The 14262-nt window shown below is 45.6% G+C and overlaps 2 protein-coding genes across 2 annotated transcripts in view; one reads left to right on the top strand and one right to left on the bottom strand.

Moving 5' to 3' along the window:
* PYGL (glycogen phosphorylase L) overlaps positions 1-7558 on the top strand; it is a 34631-nt gene extending 27073 nt beyond the window's left edge. Inside the window, exons 12-20 of the mRNA XM_088444146.1 lie at positions 531-645; positions 1784-1885; positions 1971-2118; positions 3780-3838; positions 4608-4749; positions 5375-5582; positions 6059-6193; positions 6539-6605; positions 7032-7558. Coding sequence (XP_088300272.1) covers positions 531-645; positions 1784-1885; positions 1971-2118; positions 3780-3838; positions 4608-4749; positions 5375-5582; positions 6059-6193; positions 6539-6605; positions 7032-7295 — 1240 coding nt within the window. The 3' untranslated portion in view covers positions 7296-7558. The remainder of the gene's footprint in view (positions 1-530; positions 646-1783; positions 1886-1970; positions 2119-3779; positions 3839-4607; positions 4750-5374; positions 5583-6058; positions 6194-6538; positions 6606-7031) is intronic.
* A 474-nt stretch (positions 7559-8032) lies between these two features.
* Positions 8033-14262, bottom strand: part of ABHD12B (abhydrolase domain containing 12B) — a 42656-nt gene continuing 36426 nt past the window's right edge. Inside the window, exons 9-13 of the mRNA XM_088444133.1 lie at positions 13660-13739; positions 13235-13317; positions 12188-12266; positions 11746-11867; positions 8033-10109 (exon numbers count right to left, since the gene is read on the bottom strand). Coding sequence (XP_088300259.1) covers positions 10088-10109; positions 11746-11867; positions 12188-12266; positions 13235-13317; positions 13660-13739 — 386 coding nt within the window. The 3' untranslated portion in view covers positions 8033-10087. The remainder of the gene's footprint in view (positions 10110-11745; positions 11868-12187; positions 12267-13234; positions 13318-13659; positions 13740-14262) is intronic.

Below are 14262 nucleotides of genomic sequence, written 5' to 3'. Positions count from 1 at the left end.
GACTCTCTCATATCTTACACTATCTAGAATTTACACTAAGTCCTAGTCAGAGCCTGAATTAGCCACCCTAGTCTCCTGGCTGGGACTCAGTGGCCCAGATTTCGCTAAACCCAGTGGTTTCCAAACTTTCTGGAATCTTGTGACCTTGGAGAAGAGGCTTTTTTTTTTTTTGTCCCTGTTCCTAGCTCAAGTCTCCTATTGAGATACTGAGCGAAATGATTAAATTTAATTCAATCGTTTTTGTCATCCTTGGGTTCAGTTTTGTGGCCTAGGTTGTGCTCCTGTTTGTCCATGTTTTTTTGATTGGCAGCCACCAGTTCTGGTATTACCTATCTCCACTGACCAGAAATTATATAATTTGGGACTGGACCACCCACCCGTGGCACCCCAGCTTGCCACGGCATCCAGTTTGGGAACCAGTGTATTTTTGGGGTTACATGGTTTCTTAAGCTGTCTCTGCATTACACGCCTAATGGAAGGTTTCCTAATGCTAAACTATCTATTGATTATTTTTTCCCCACCACTCGCAGTTTTAAAGACTTCAGTGACATAGAGCCAGATAAATTCCAGAACAAGACCAACGGAATCACTCCCAGACGCTGGCTCCTCCTGTGTAATCCCGGCCTTGCAGAGTTAATAGCTGAGGTATTTGCTACATCTGACTGCTTGCACATCGTCAGCGACATCGCCTGTCTGACCCAGCGGCAGGTCCGACAGGCGACATCAGCGAGGACCATGCTGGCGAATTCAGCATGGCCCCCACCGTTGCAATGTCGCTCCTAACATTGTGTGTGTATGCACTTGTCAATGCCGGGGCGCATCGCTAACTAGGTCGGTACAAATCTACATCGTCTAGTGTGTACCACCTTAAGTTTGGTGTTCGTCAGGGCGAACTGGCACCAGCCCTAGTCTAGATGCATATTTATTCTTCCGGCCTACACTACATAGCCCGAAGTTACACTGATGCCCTCACTGAGCTTTGCCTATGTGACAATGCCCCATTAATGCCTATATAAGCCTGTTACGCTGCAAAGTGATGTGCATTTCATTCACAAGACTGTCACATGTACCTGCGTATGCTTTTATCCGGAGTATGCGCAAGGCGCAAAACACCCAGGACTCGCTCTGTATCCACACTAGTCGTTTTTTGGGGGGGGGGGTTTTCCCAGCAACACTTAGGGGTAGATGCATCAAACTTTGGAGAGAGGAGCTGATTGGTTGATACTTTCTTACTCATTGATTTTAATCACAGCCTGTAAAGTGACAATTAGAAGGTGGTTGTTACTTTTTTTTTCCCTCAATGCTTTAAAGGTCTCCAAGGTTTGATACATATCCTGTTTGTGCTCTTACAAATATTCAGTTATCCAGGGGGAGATGTATCAAGACTGGAGAGAGATAAAGTGGCGCAACCAGTCATCTACGAACTATCATTTTATAAACTGTGCTAGGTAAATGATAGCTACATGCTGATTGGTTACTATGGCCCACATCTCCAAGGTTTGCTAAACCACCCCCCACCCAAAATCTTGTCACTGACACTTTGTGGCCAGCAGTTGTCCTTTACTTGGCAGACTTACACTACAGCTGTTTGCTCCTTAAGGCATGCTGGCACTTGTAGTTTCACAACAGCTGAAGTGCAACAGATTGCCTTGTCTTGTGAAACGGTTGTTTGTCCCCTGTGCATGTACTATAATTGCCATAATTGTTAGATATTTTGTCAGAGTAAGGCCTTTGTTTTCCTGTGTGTTACATAATAGAGGTTGATGTCTTTCCTGTATTATAGAAAATAGGAGAAGATTACGTGAAGGATCTGAGCCAGCTGACCAAGCTGAGGAAGTTTGTAGACGACAACACCTTTATCAGAGATGTCTCCAAAGTGAAAGAGGTGAGCGCCACCTGCTGGTGTGTTTGGGGTTACCGTTAAGGCGCCATTGTCTCTGGTGTTAGATCTCTCCCTCTCTCTCCACCAGGAAAACAAGGTAAAGTTTGCTCAGTACCTGGAGAAGGAATGCAAGATGACGCTCAACCCGGCGTCCATGTTTGATGTGCAAGTGAAGAGGATACACGAGTATAAGAGACAGCTCCTGAACTGCCTTCATATCATCACTATGTACAACCGTACGTATCGCCCAGACAGACGTCCTGGGGGAGGATGTACTAAGCCTCGGGGCGGGATGCAGTAATGTGAGAAATGCAGCTGGGGTATTTTTTCTTATATCACCGAGCACCTGAATGTGATGCATTACCGTCGCTTGGATGCGGTGGTAGAAGCAAAGAGATGAGAGGGATCCTTCCCAGCTTCCCCCTGTGGCGAGCAAGTCCTTCTGCGATTGTGCAGAAGGCCGCCACAGGGACTTCTGGGTCATAGACCCGGAAGTCGCTCATTCGCAAAGGACCGCTTTTACCGAGAGCGGTCCTGTATTTTCTTTATGCACACTAGCGTAATTAACGCAGTCATGCATGCGAATGGGGACTGGGATGCATCACATCACGCATTCCACCCGTGGAGAGAGAAAATGGAGAAAGATAAGATTCTATGTACTAAGCCAAGAGAGAAAGTGGACAGATAAAGTACCAACCAATCAGTTCATAACTGGCATTTTTCAAACATGGCCTGTGACCTGGCAATAAGGAGCTGATTGGTTATCAGACGGCAGAAATCTGCAATGTTAGTGCACTATACCCTGTACCATAATAGATTACCTCACACGGGTAAATCTAACACTGAGGTATACAAGGCACAGAATAAGGGCGAGGCAAAGATTACAGTTGATCTATCACTTTGCTAGGAACCAGCGCTTCATTCATATTAGTCAGGCATTGCATTGGTGATGTCACCAGTTCCTAGCACATGGATAGGCTGGTTCTGCCCACAAAATGGCTGCTTCCATTCTAAGTAAGTGACCGATTCACAGTAAATATATGAATAATTCATGTGTCTTCATACCTCACGTGCTGGCTCCAGCTCAACCACCATTTTGTGCATTTGGTTGTAATGGCAGACTGTAAAGTACACGGGCACTGTCGGGTCATCGCACCCCACTGAGTAAGGCTCATTAGTCATGTGATTACCCTGATGAATGAGACGGCGCTTGTGCGATTTATAAAGTAACCTGGGAAATGAGCTACGAGGTGCAGGACTGTGCTGGAACATTCATCAATATAATTGCTGACATCGGGGGAAGAGAAATGGGACGAACAAGAGACGGCAGCAAGTCTCAGAATACAGCGTTAGAGTAATGTCTTGGTACATAATTACGGTATATGTATTATACCCCTCTGGTCTGTCGTTATGGGGCTCGGAAAACGCAAGAGAATACAATGAAACCATTTAGTCTTCCATCTCCAAAACTAGTAAAGGAGATTCCGTGTCACAAACTGTATAAATGTATAATGTCTGTTACTTACAATGCCTCTTCTGCACGCCTGTGCTTTTTCCTCTGGACAGTAATTTATAATTAGAGGGACGGGACAGTATTTGTGATTTTTAGCTGATCGGGCATCGTGTAATTAGTTCCAGTTGTACCGTATGCAAACATTAGTCACTATTTCGTCTTAAACTGTTGTGTTTTTTAGGCTAAATGGATCTAACCAATTAAAAATAATTGTAATGGTTCAACATTCTTTATGTTGAAGGCGAGTGCAGGCTGGGTATTATAGTTCATGTTCCGCTGGCGTCTGGCAGGATAATGGTGACTGTAGTACATGGGGACTATAGACCGTTCATATCTGTAGTTTGATGGATGCTGGGACCGACAGTCACCTTTTTCTTGTTTCAGGTATCAAGATGAACCCCAGGGAGAACTTTGTTCCAAGGACGGTTATAATTGGAGGCAAGGTATAATGAAGGAAAGCTCCCCGATCTATAACCTATGTAATACTCATGGTTTCAGGGCAGCTCCGTTTCACATGTGTTAATAGTTTAATCCCATGTATACACAGTGATGGAAGCCATTTTGGGTGCTAAATCAATGTCAAGTGCACAAACTATTTGCTCACCAAGGGGTAGATTTACTAAAGTGAGTTTTTAGAAGTGGTTGCTATGGGCAACATCTCCAATCAGATTCTAGCTATTAACGTCTAGAAGGTGTTAAGTGTTAAGTAGAATCTGGTTGCTATGGGCAACATCTCCACTTCTAAAAACTCACTTTAGTAAATATATTCCCAAGAGCTAGTTGTAATGAATGTTTTGGTTACGTCGCTCGGTAATGTCACTGGTTAATACTGGATAAATGCGCGGACTGAACCAGCCCCTCCCCCACTCTGTAGGGGACAGACCATAGCTGCAGTGCACCCACCTACCACTTCCTATCATTAACATGGCTCCCAACCATATTCTATAAATCTAATTAATGGTTTGTGCGGTTCTTGGCTTACATGTTGGGCACAGGCAGTCACCCAATAGGGGCCCCTACTTGTCTATTCCCAACACACTTGTAATATAAACACAAATTGCCCGATGTGTATTTTCTTTTTTCATTTGAGTGTACAAAGTGCCGCGTTCTATATAAAGTTTCCACTTTTCATAAACTGTTCTGCTTAATAAATATCGTAAAGCACAGAGTAAGTTGAGAACGGAGCTGTAACTATTTCTCCTACAATCTTAGGCTGCCCCGGGATACCACATGGCGAAAATGATCATAAAGCTTATCACCTCGGTGGGGGAGATTGTGAACAATGACCCCATGGTGGGGAACAAGCTGAAGGTGGTTTATTTGGAGAACTACAGAGTGTCCCTGGCAGAGAAAGGTCTGTTCCGTATTTTTGTGGTTCCATGTTATTCCTATAAATATCCAGAGAATGTCCATTTTACTGCCTGGTGACCTATCGCTATGACGTGACTGACTGGAGGCCACAAAAGTGACTGGGGGTGTGGGAGGTGAGGTGGGCACCCTGGTGTGGTTGGTGAGGTGGGCACCCTGGCGTGGGGCTGGCCTTTTCTAGCTACTTAAACTTTCACTAAACTACAGAAAGTTACACTTGTGGCGTGTTCCTAGGGGTGCGCTCTGCACTTGATCATCAGAAGCATATTAAATATATATATAATTTCTGCTGCACAGAGGGGTGACATAAGGTGGTAGCGGGTCTTCCATATAGATGGTAGTTGTGCCCAGAACAAGGAAAAGATTATTTTTGGAAACTATTGTTCCTTTTCTAGTATTGCACTTAGTTCTGTTTTATAAGTCACTGGTCATATGCACAAAGCCTAAAATATAAAACACACAATTAAAATGTAAAAATTAAATTCGAAGAAATAAATCCCAGCTGGCGCGTGCAGAAAGTAGGGGCCTATTCACTATGCCGTGCGCACACAAGTCTGTACTGAGCCTTTCCTGCAGACCCGGATACTGAGTACAATGTATTCTGTTGGCAGTGATCCCAGCAACTGACCTGTCAGAGCAAATCTCCACAGCCGGCACCGAGGCTTCCGGTACGGGCAACATGAAGTTCATGTTGAATGGTGCACTGACCATTGGCACAATGGATGGTGCCAATGTGGAGATGGCAGAAGAGGCTGGCGAGGAGAACCTGTTTATCTTTGGCATGAGAATAAAGGATGTTGCTGAAATGGACAAAAAGGGGTAAGAGATAGGACCGCAGGGTCTCCTCCGGGAGGGTGTGACCGCGCATTGCAGCAAAACGCAGATGAGGGTTTAGCCTGCGGTGGCCGCATTCAATCTTTACCCTTTGATTATTATGTTCAACTGCAGTTTTATTTCCTGCCCCGATCAATGGGCCAATCACTGAACGCCCCAGGTACATCTCTAGGTTCCATCCTCTCCTTATCTCCTCCTCCCAGGTACATCTCTAGGTTCCATCCTCTCTTTATCTCCTCCTCCCAGGTACATCTCTAGGTTCCATCCTCTCCTTATCTCCTCCTCCCAGGTACATCTCTAGGTTCCATCCTCTCCTTATCTCCTCCTCCCAGGTACATCTCTAGGTTCCATCCTCTCCTTAGCTCCTCCTCCCAGGTACATCTCTAGGTTCCATCCTCTCCTTAGCTCCTCCTCCCAGGTACATCTCTAGGTTCCATCCTCTCCTTATCTCCTCCTCCCAGGTACGACGCCCAGGAGTACTATGAGGCTCTACCAGAGCTGAAGCAAGCCATCGACCAGATACAGGGTGGATTTTTCTCTCCCTCAAAGCCTGACCTCTTTAAGGATCTGGTGAATATGCTCTTCCACAATGACAGGTAGGTACAGCTAGAGGTGTGCCTATAACGTGCACACACAGGCCTGCCGGGCAGAAGGTCATTAGGGGGGACAGCACAATATATGTAAATGGGCCGGGTAGTTGGTTTAAAGCCGTAATATAACGATTACATGGGACCGTGCCCATAGGAAATGGTAAGAGGAGCCATCTCTCATTCAAAAATGTAAATCTCAAAGCGAAATGGACTGATGTATAGAATATTGTTTTATTTAAATGTTTAATGATTTTGCACTTGTCAGTGGTCCTGTTTTTCTCCTCTGCAAAGTCCTAGAACACTGACCGTCCTCTAATTACGATCTATTTTCTCCATCTTCCCCTTTACAAGGTTTAAAGTGTTTGCTGACTATGAAGCTTATGTGAAGTGCCAGGAGAGGGTCAGTGCTCTGTATAAGGTGAGTGGGACAAGTGTGTGTGTGTGTGGTTGACTTTCAACACCGTGATTTAATAAGGTATCTAATTGTCTCAAGACTTTTGTGACATAAAATGAGATCATTGAACGGTGGCTGTCCCCCTGTCGGCACATACAGTGGTACATTCTCCACAGCTCAATCCCAAGGGGGAGATTTGTATAATATTGGAAAAAGTGGGGGACATTGCCCATGGCATTGGCAACCAATCGGCTCGTAACTGTCTTTTTACAGACTGCGCTACAAAAATAAGTTAGATAATTTGCATTGTCTGTAATCCTATAAATCTACTCTTTACCCCCAATGTCTACATCTACTTTCATAAACGCCCCCCTTGTCTAGGATTGGATGTAGGGGGTCTCGTTTCCTCTCCCTGTTTTGCTAATCGGCTGCTGCTGTTGCCTCTTTCAGACTCCAAGAGAGTGGACCAGGGTGGTGATCAAGAACATCGCGGCCGCGGGGAAATTCTCCAGCGATCGGACAATCAAGGAATATGCCAAAGATATCTGGGGCGTGGAGCCCTCAGACTTGAAGATCCCGCCACCCAATGAACCTAGAGACTCGCTTGAGGATGCCACGGCACCGCCAAAGCCAGATGCCACGGCGCCACCAAATGCCACGGCGCTGCCTAAGCCAAATGCCACGGCGCCGCCAAAGCCAAATACTAGGGCGTAGCCAGTCATGGATGGAGAGTGGGAAACCCAGGCGAGCACTAATCAGTATATCACTATAGACCTGTCTGTAACCGGCAGATACTGGGGGAACAAGCCTTATGCCTTTGCACTATGCTTTGCAGAAAAATAAATAAAAAGTATTGCAATACTGTATGTGCCAAAGCAAAAATGCCTTTTATATTGTAGGACTGGTTCTTATTTCCGAGCTTTATACCTGCTGACTGTACGGTAACTTCTCCGGCACAAATAAAACATTTCCAAGTATCTTGTGTTCATTGTAATTACTTGGAGCTAAACAGGTGTCTTCTCAGACTTTTATATTATGTAAATCAGCCCAAGGAGAGACGACAGGAGAATAAAATGCCTCTTAATTCCATTGGATGAACATAACCAGGGCTCCATTTGTGCTGCTGCAGTCACAAGGACTGCAGGATGACACAATAGCATTTTCTTTGGTGAGGGATTTAATGACTGTTACCATTACTAATACTGCAGTGTTAAATCGCACACGCCAACAAACGGCAATTTTGACATTTATCCCCATAGTCCATTGTTTCCCAAACTCTGCCTCCAAGGCACCCTAACAGTCCAGGTTTAATTAGACAATCTGTGAACAAGCATGGCTAACCTTAAAACCTGGACTGTTGAGGTGCCTTGAGGACTGAGTTTGGGGAAACCCTGCCCTAGTCTGGAATGTGATGGGAGAACATTACAAATGAAAGCTTTTTCCTCCATCTTTATTGAAGTTTACTTTCTGGTTTCCCCCAGCAAATGAAGCACTGGATACAGCAGAGTTTATTGCAACTGGGAAATTGGGGTAAAAGCCGACCCGTATTCCACCAGTTTCATACACCGATGAGCTTTATCCTTTTATTTCAGTAAAATAAAATTCTTATCGTATGTATGGTAGCATTAGTTTATTTTACTCAAACACAGCGTTTCCCAACCTGTGTCAAGGCATATGAACAGTCCAGGTTTTAGTGATTTCCCCATGCTTGAACAAAGATGGTTAAATCAAAATAACGAAGGTACTAATTAACACACCTGTGCTTCAGTATGGCTATCCTTAAAACCTGGACTGTTGGTGTGCCTTGAGGACCATGGTTGGGAACCCCTGATGAGCATTGCTCCCATTAAAGGAAGATCATGGCAATAGGTCTGAAGACTGGTGCCGGTGAGCACTGCGGAATGTCCGGTTCCAGGCGGAGAGAAAACTGATGATGAAATGTGACTTATGCTAGTGGGATGGTCGGGGGCAGACATCAGTCAGGTGTTGGAGGGTTAGTCTGTGCAGTTAGGACAGTGTTTCCCATACTCTTACCTTAGGGGGTACTAGCAGTGCATGTTTTCCATCTTTCTTAGTTGGTGCACAGGTGTAATCATTACTGACTGACACATTTTAAAACTTATTCAACGGTGGAGCTAATTATTTCACTTGCGGAGGAGACCTGGAAAACATGCACAGTTAGTGCTCCCTGAGGAATGAGTTGGGGAAACAGTTTACCATTATATAGGCAGCATTACCAGATCGGGGATAAATCTACAGGTACAGGCAGTGGCGTAAGTTCATCCCAGACTCCCGGAGGCAGATTATAATTTGGTGTCCCCCTGTCAGACGCTGACATTGTAATGTAGCAATTCATATGCAGACAGGCTATACATAGAATAAGGCAGCAGCTGATGGTCTGACATGGAGATCTCCACTAGTGTATGGTGGCTTCTCAGATTCCGTGAAGGGGTGCTATGTATAGGGCAGCCGTGACGGTACACTCCGGGTACATAGTTACAGCCCTAAGTGGGGTGAATATGTTGTGGGCAGTGGAGGAGGTGCCCCTTCAGAGCTGGAGCCCGGTGGCAGACGCCTCCATTGTCTCCCATAGTTCTGCCCCTGGGTACAGGCTAGAACAGGGTTGTTCTACATGTGGCTCTCCAGCTGTTGTGAAACTTATCGTCCCAGCATGCGCTGACCATTTTAGCATTCCCTAATAGCAAAACTGTCAGGGCATGCTGGGATGTGTAGTTGTGCTACAGCTGCAGGGCTGCATGTTGAACACCCCTAGGCTAGAGCCTTAAGCAGGCATGCCCAAATAAACATTTTATGCGTCTGGACAGTGCGGGCCCAACTGTATATAATATGCGGCCCACACCCCTGCCGTGATCAGAGCTCTGCTCCGATTGGGCAGTGTTTACTTTATTTAAAACTGGTGATTCTGGTCTCTGAAGCGATCGGAGACCAAAGAAGCCTGATCGCATCAGAGGCCAGCGTTCGCAGTGATGCAGCGCGCAGGTGATGTCACCCGCGATGAGGAGCCTGCGCCTGCCGTTCTGGAGCTTATTAGATATAGGCAGTGTCTATGCGGGACGGTGGGAGTGATGACTGCGTGGACTGGAGCAGTGGCCTTCGTGAAGAAAAGCAAGTATTGCACCGGTGAGTGGGGCCTGTTCTATACTGGGAGGGGGCACGGCATAAGGGGCTCTACTACAGGGGGCACTGCATTGTTTTTTTTTTTTATTAATAAACATTTCAAAATTGCATATAACACTTTTTTTTTTTTGTTGCGGACCACACACTAAGACCATGAATATTTGGCCCGGTTGGTATTTTCAGTCTGACATGCCTGGCCTTAATGTCAGGCCCATGCACACAATACAGCCCTCGGGACTCCAGCTTCTGTCTATAGTCACCAGGCAAATTCCACTTCTCTTGGCTCTCCTGTGTGCAGTGCGTGGTGTCCATTTATCTAGATGTGTACACTGTATAGAGGGAAGACGTCTGATCACCAACCAGTGATCTTAGATGCCATTCAGAAAATCCCTGGAAAAAAAATAATTCGCATTACTATACGATGTGCAGATAAACACAGCCCATAAGTGTATATGTACATAGATAAATATGTATCTATCCAACCGCACCCCAAGAACATCATAGATGTATGTAATGGTTAGCATTACTGTCTCACAGCACTCAGGTCATGGGTTTGATTCCCATCATGTCCCTACCTGTGTGGAGTTTGTATATTCTCCCTGTGCTTGCGTAGGTTTCCTCTGGGTGCTCCGGTTTTCTCCCACACTCCAAATATATACTGGTAGGTTAATTGGCTCCCAACACAAATTAACCCTAGTGTGCGCGTGTGCATGTGGTAGGGAACATAGATTGTAGGCTCCGCTGGGGCAGGGACTGATGTGAATGGCCAAATATTCTCTGTGAAGCGCTGCGGAATATGTGTGCGCTATATAAATAACTGGTAATAAATAAATATGTAATGAAATGTTAATCAAGGTCACATTAAGGCATGTCAAATACAAAATGGCACAAACTTCTGCTTTACCCCAGTTGTCTTCCCCCCTATTACCCCTCTTCCTGCTTAGGAAAAGGGGCGCGAGGCAGGGAATAACTGCCGGTGGAGATTATACCGCTCATCTATAAATGGGAAGCTCAGAGCAGTTACAACTGTCCTACTGTTGGATGGTGGTCTGTGTGTTGTATAGCACAGGATCCCAAACAGTGCATGTTTTCCAGGTCTCCTCACAAGTGAAATAATTAGCACCACATGTGGGTCGTTTAAAATGTGTCGGTAAGAAATGAATACACCTGTTCTCCTGCTGGCTGACCTGGGAAATGTGTTGGTGAGAAATGAATACACCTGTGCTCCTGCTGGGTGACCTGGGAAACGTGACCTGTGTGAGGTCCTGAGGACAGAGTTTGAGAACCACTATTCTATAGAGATATATCACATCAGGAGCAATGCGCCTCATACTGCCCTTACACATGCACTCCTGCTCTCGTTAACTGAATAACACAATTGGACAGGGCCTATCGCAATATTGGCACGGTTACTGAAACCATCTGTGCTGCTGTGGACATTCTGAGAAGAACGGTCTTATCTCAAACTCTGACCTTGACTGTTCACCTGTTCCAGACCACATACCTAGTCAGGTGCATTCATTACTGACTGTCTGTCTCTTTCTAAAGATCCACAGGTGGTCTGGAAAACATGAACTGTTTGACCTGTGTTTCTCAGGCTCTGTCCTCAGGACACCTAAGTTCTTTAAGCCCAATTCAAAACCAACCCAAACTGAGGACCTATCTGACAGTCTGGAGATCGACTATAGCAGAGGTTCCCAAACCCTGCCATTACAGTCCAGGTTTTAAGGATATCCATACTTGACCTCAGGTGATTAAATCCAATTGACTGAGGTACTAATTAGATTACCTGGGCTCAAGCATGGATATCCTTAAAACCTGGACTGTAATGGAGTTGTTTGAGAACCTCTGGAATATAGCAATGTGCAGAAAGCCTCACGGTAGGGGAGATGTATCAAGCCGGGGAGAGTGATAAAGTGTAGAAGTTCTCCTCCCCCCTTCCTGATGTGTAGAGTATTGGAGAGGTATTACAGGAGAAGGCTGCTGTACCAGTGCGGCATGGTGGATGTATACGGACGATACGTACCACAGCTTCTCTGTCAGTTTAGGGTCTTTATAGATAAACTTGTGTTTGTAGCCCAGCTCTGCAGGATATAGCACCAGCTTCACCGTTCTGGGATGACGAGAGTTTATGGAGATTTCATGGAGCTGGAAAAAGAGGAAAAGTTGAAACAGGAGTTTGGGGGGAGACGCCCGATCTTCCAAGTGGTCCTCAACGGACAGTTCCATTTGCTTCAGTTACCGCCATAAATTCAGACATGGCAGCTGCTACTACTGCTCCAGAACCAAATTCACTATTTTACCTTTGCACACTATAAGCGTCTAACTTTGCCTGTATGGTATTTTAAGGCTACATCTTATTTGTGTGGTTTTATGTCAGCCTAACCATTAAGCAATTCTAGGGTCCGACTTAGAGTGACAGCTCTGATGACGAGGCTATATCCGAGCCCGCCAGATAGCTAGTTTACCTCTTTAGCCATTGTCACGGGCACAACGTGGTCATCCTCCGCATGCAGGATCATAAGGGGACTGGTCAGGACTTTAATGCTGGGGGTAGACAAGAAAAATCAAACTTTATTTTACCATATTGCTTTTTTCTTATGGCAATGCTGACTCCTGCCCTCTAAGACTACTCTGAACTATCGCAAGAGGTATTGGGAAAGGTAGTGCTTAGTACAAACCCATAGCTAGAACCTGCCACACAATCACTACATTGTGGCCAGTGACATAGCTACATGTGGAAATGATGGGACTCAGACAGTCAGTGCCACCACGTGCGAGGAGTGAGCCGGAAATATGACAATCGTTCATGCGGAAGAGAGCAAAGACCCTGCCATGGCGCCAGACTCTCCTGTTCTGCCCAGGCCCCAGCGACCTATTGATGGGAGCTGCAAAACTTGGGCTCACAAGTACTTAGACCACCTATGATTGGCTGCCAGCTTTCTGGCTACTTTCATTGTGACACTTTTGCAATTTGTGGCCCTGAGTGGCAGTTGTACGCTATGCCGATGGTTTCACAGTTGACTGATTATTGTCCGTCTGAGTCGTACTGTGCATGCGTCAAGGTACATTACCGTAGTCGGTCGCAGCAGGTATTTACTCGCAGCGTGATTGACAGTCGGGAAGCATTTGGGGGAAGGTGATGGGGAGTTTCGACTAAAAACGAATGTGTTGCAACCGTTTTGGGGGACTGTCTCATCCTGCGAGTGCGATCCCATACGCGGTAAACATGGCTCCTGCATATCAGTTCCCGTGGCTATTCTGCGATGCTGTGTCTTTGCACGCAGATGCTTGGATTTGTAAAATTTATTTTGGGCATCTCAATACGTATCCCTGCGTCTGCGACATCTGCATATATTCGCACAGCAGCTGGGTACGGGATCGCAGCAGCGATGGCCTGTAACTCTGAATCAGTCTCAAAATACGGTAATAAAATCTCTGTTAGAAAGCTGATTCCTCTCCCATTTTTGCTAATTTTGCCAATAGGTGACTGTACATAATTTATAAATACGCACTTTTCATCATTCGGAAACACGCAGTTGGCCAGCGCCATTGTGTCCAGGAAAAAGTATTCAAATCCCGGGAACATGTGATATATCTGGTAGAAGGAGAAAAGAGCATTAGTTTTAGATTTGCCGTTGTTAACCATATTTAAAAAAAAAAAATCACAAAAATATCATTTTGGTATATATTTAATGCTGTATGTATGATGTATTTAAGTGTCGGTATGTTAACCCTTTCGAAATGAGGGCATCAGGATTCTGACTGACGGAATCACGAGCGCCAGCATCTCATACTGATTCCAGCTTAGTCAGCGACTAAAACCTCTCCAGAGAAAGTAAGCATCAGATACCGGTCAAAGCGCTATAATATATATACCATATGATGTATGTACATTTTGTCTAATGAAATTAACATATGTTATGAAGATTCCACTGACCTTTCCAAAGGGGTGAAATGCGCCGGCGTCTCTGATATTGGTATAAGGGGCCTCTAGTATAACTGCGTCAGCGGCGTTTCCTTTGTGTGGAAAGATCAAAAATCGTTAACAGCAGTAAACTTCATGGAATGGACTAGGCAGGTTTGACTCTTGTGAAACCTGCATGGTCCATTCCATGAAGTTATGTCCTGGTTATATGAAACTAACTATAGATTTGTTCCTTTTTGTATTATGAATATTAAAGGGGAGACGATATAAAGATAATGTGATTATAGGACTGGCGCTAGCTAACCTGCTTTCAGCTCACTAAGCGCCAACAATGGGGTTGAGTTGATAATTAATAGAGGAACAGGGGCGTCTTAAGAGAGGAGGGGGCCTGTGGGCACTCCCCGTGCTGGGCCCACTCCTCTCTTCCTGGTGGCCGGCAGCCGACTGACGCGGCTATCCAGCCACTGGAGTGTAGACTCCGGGCACTAGCGTGCCCGGAGTCTACTGCGTATGTGCAGAACACCGGAAAAATGGCTGCGGCGCCCATTTTCCGGTGTTCTGAGCAGTGCTGACACCCGACGCGGGACCACAGACAGGTAAGTTTCAAATAATATG

Source organism: Taudactylus pleione, unplaced genomic scaffold (genome assembly GCF_031769625.1).
Source record: "Taudactylus pleione unplaced genomic scaffold, aTauple2 ptg000350l, whole genome shotgun sequence".
NCBI classification, from domain to species: Eukaryota; Metazoa; Chordata; class Amphibia; order Anura; family Myobatrachidae; genus Taudactylus; species Taudactylus pleione.
This window is presented reverse-complemented; position numbering and strand designations above follow the sequence as displayed.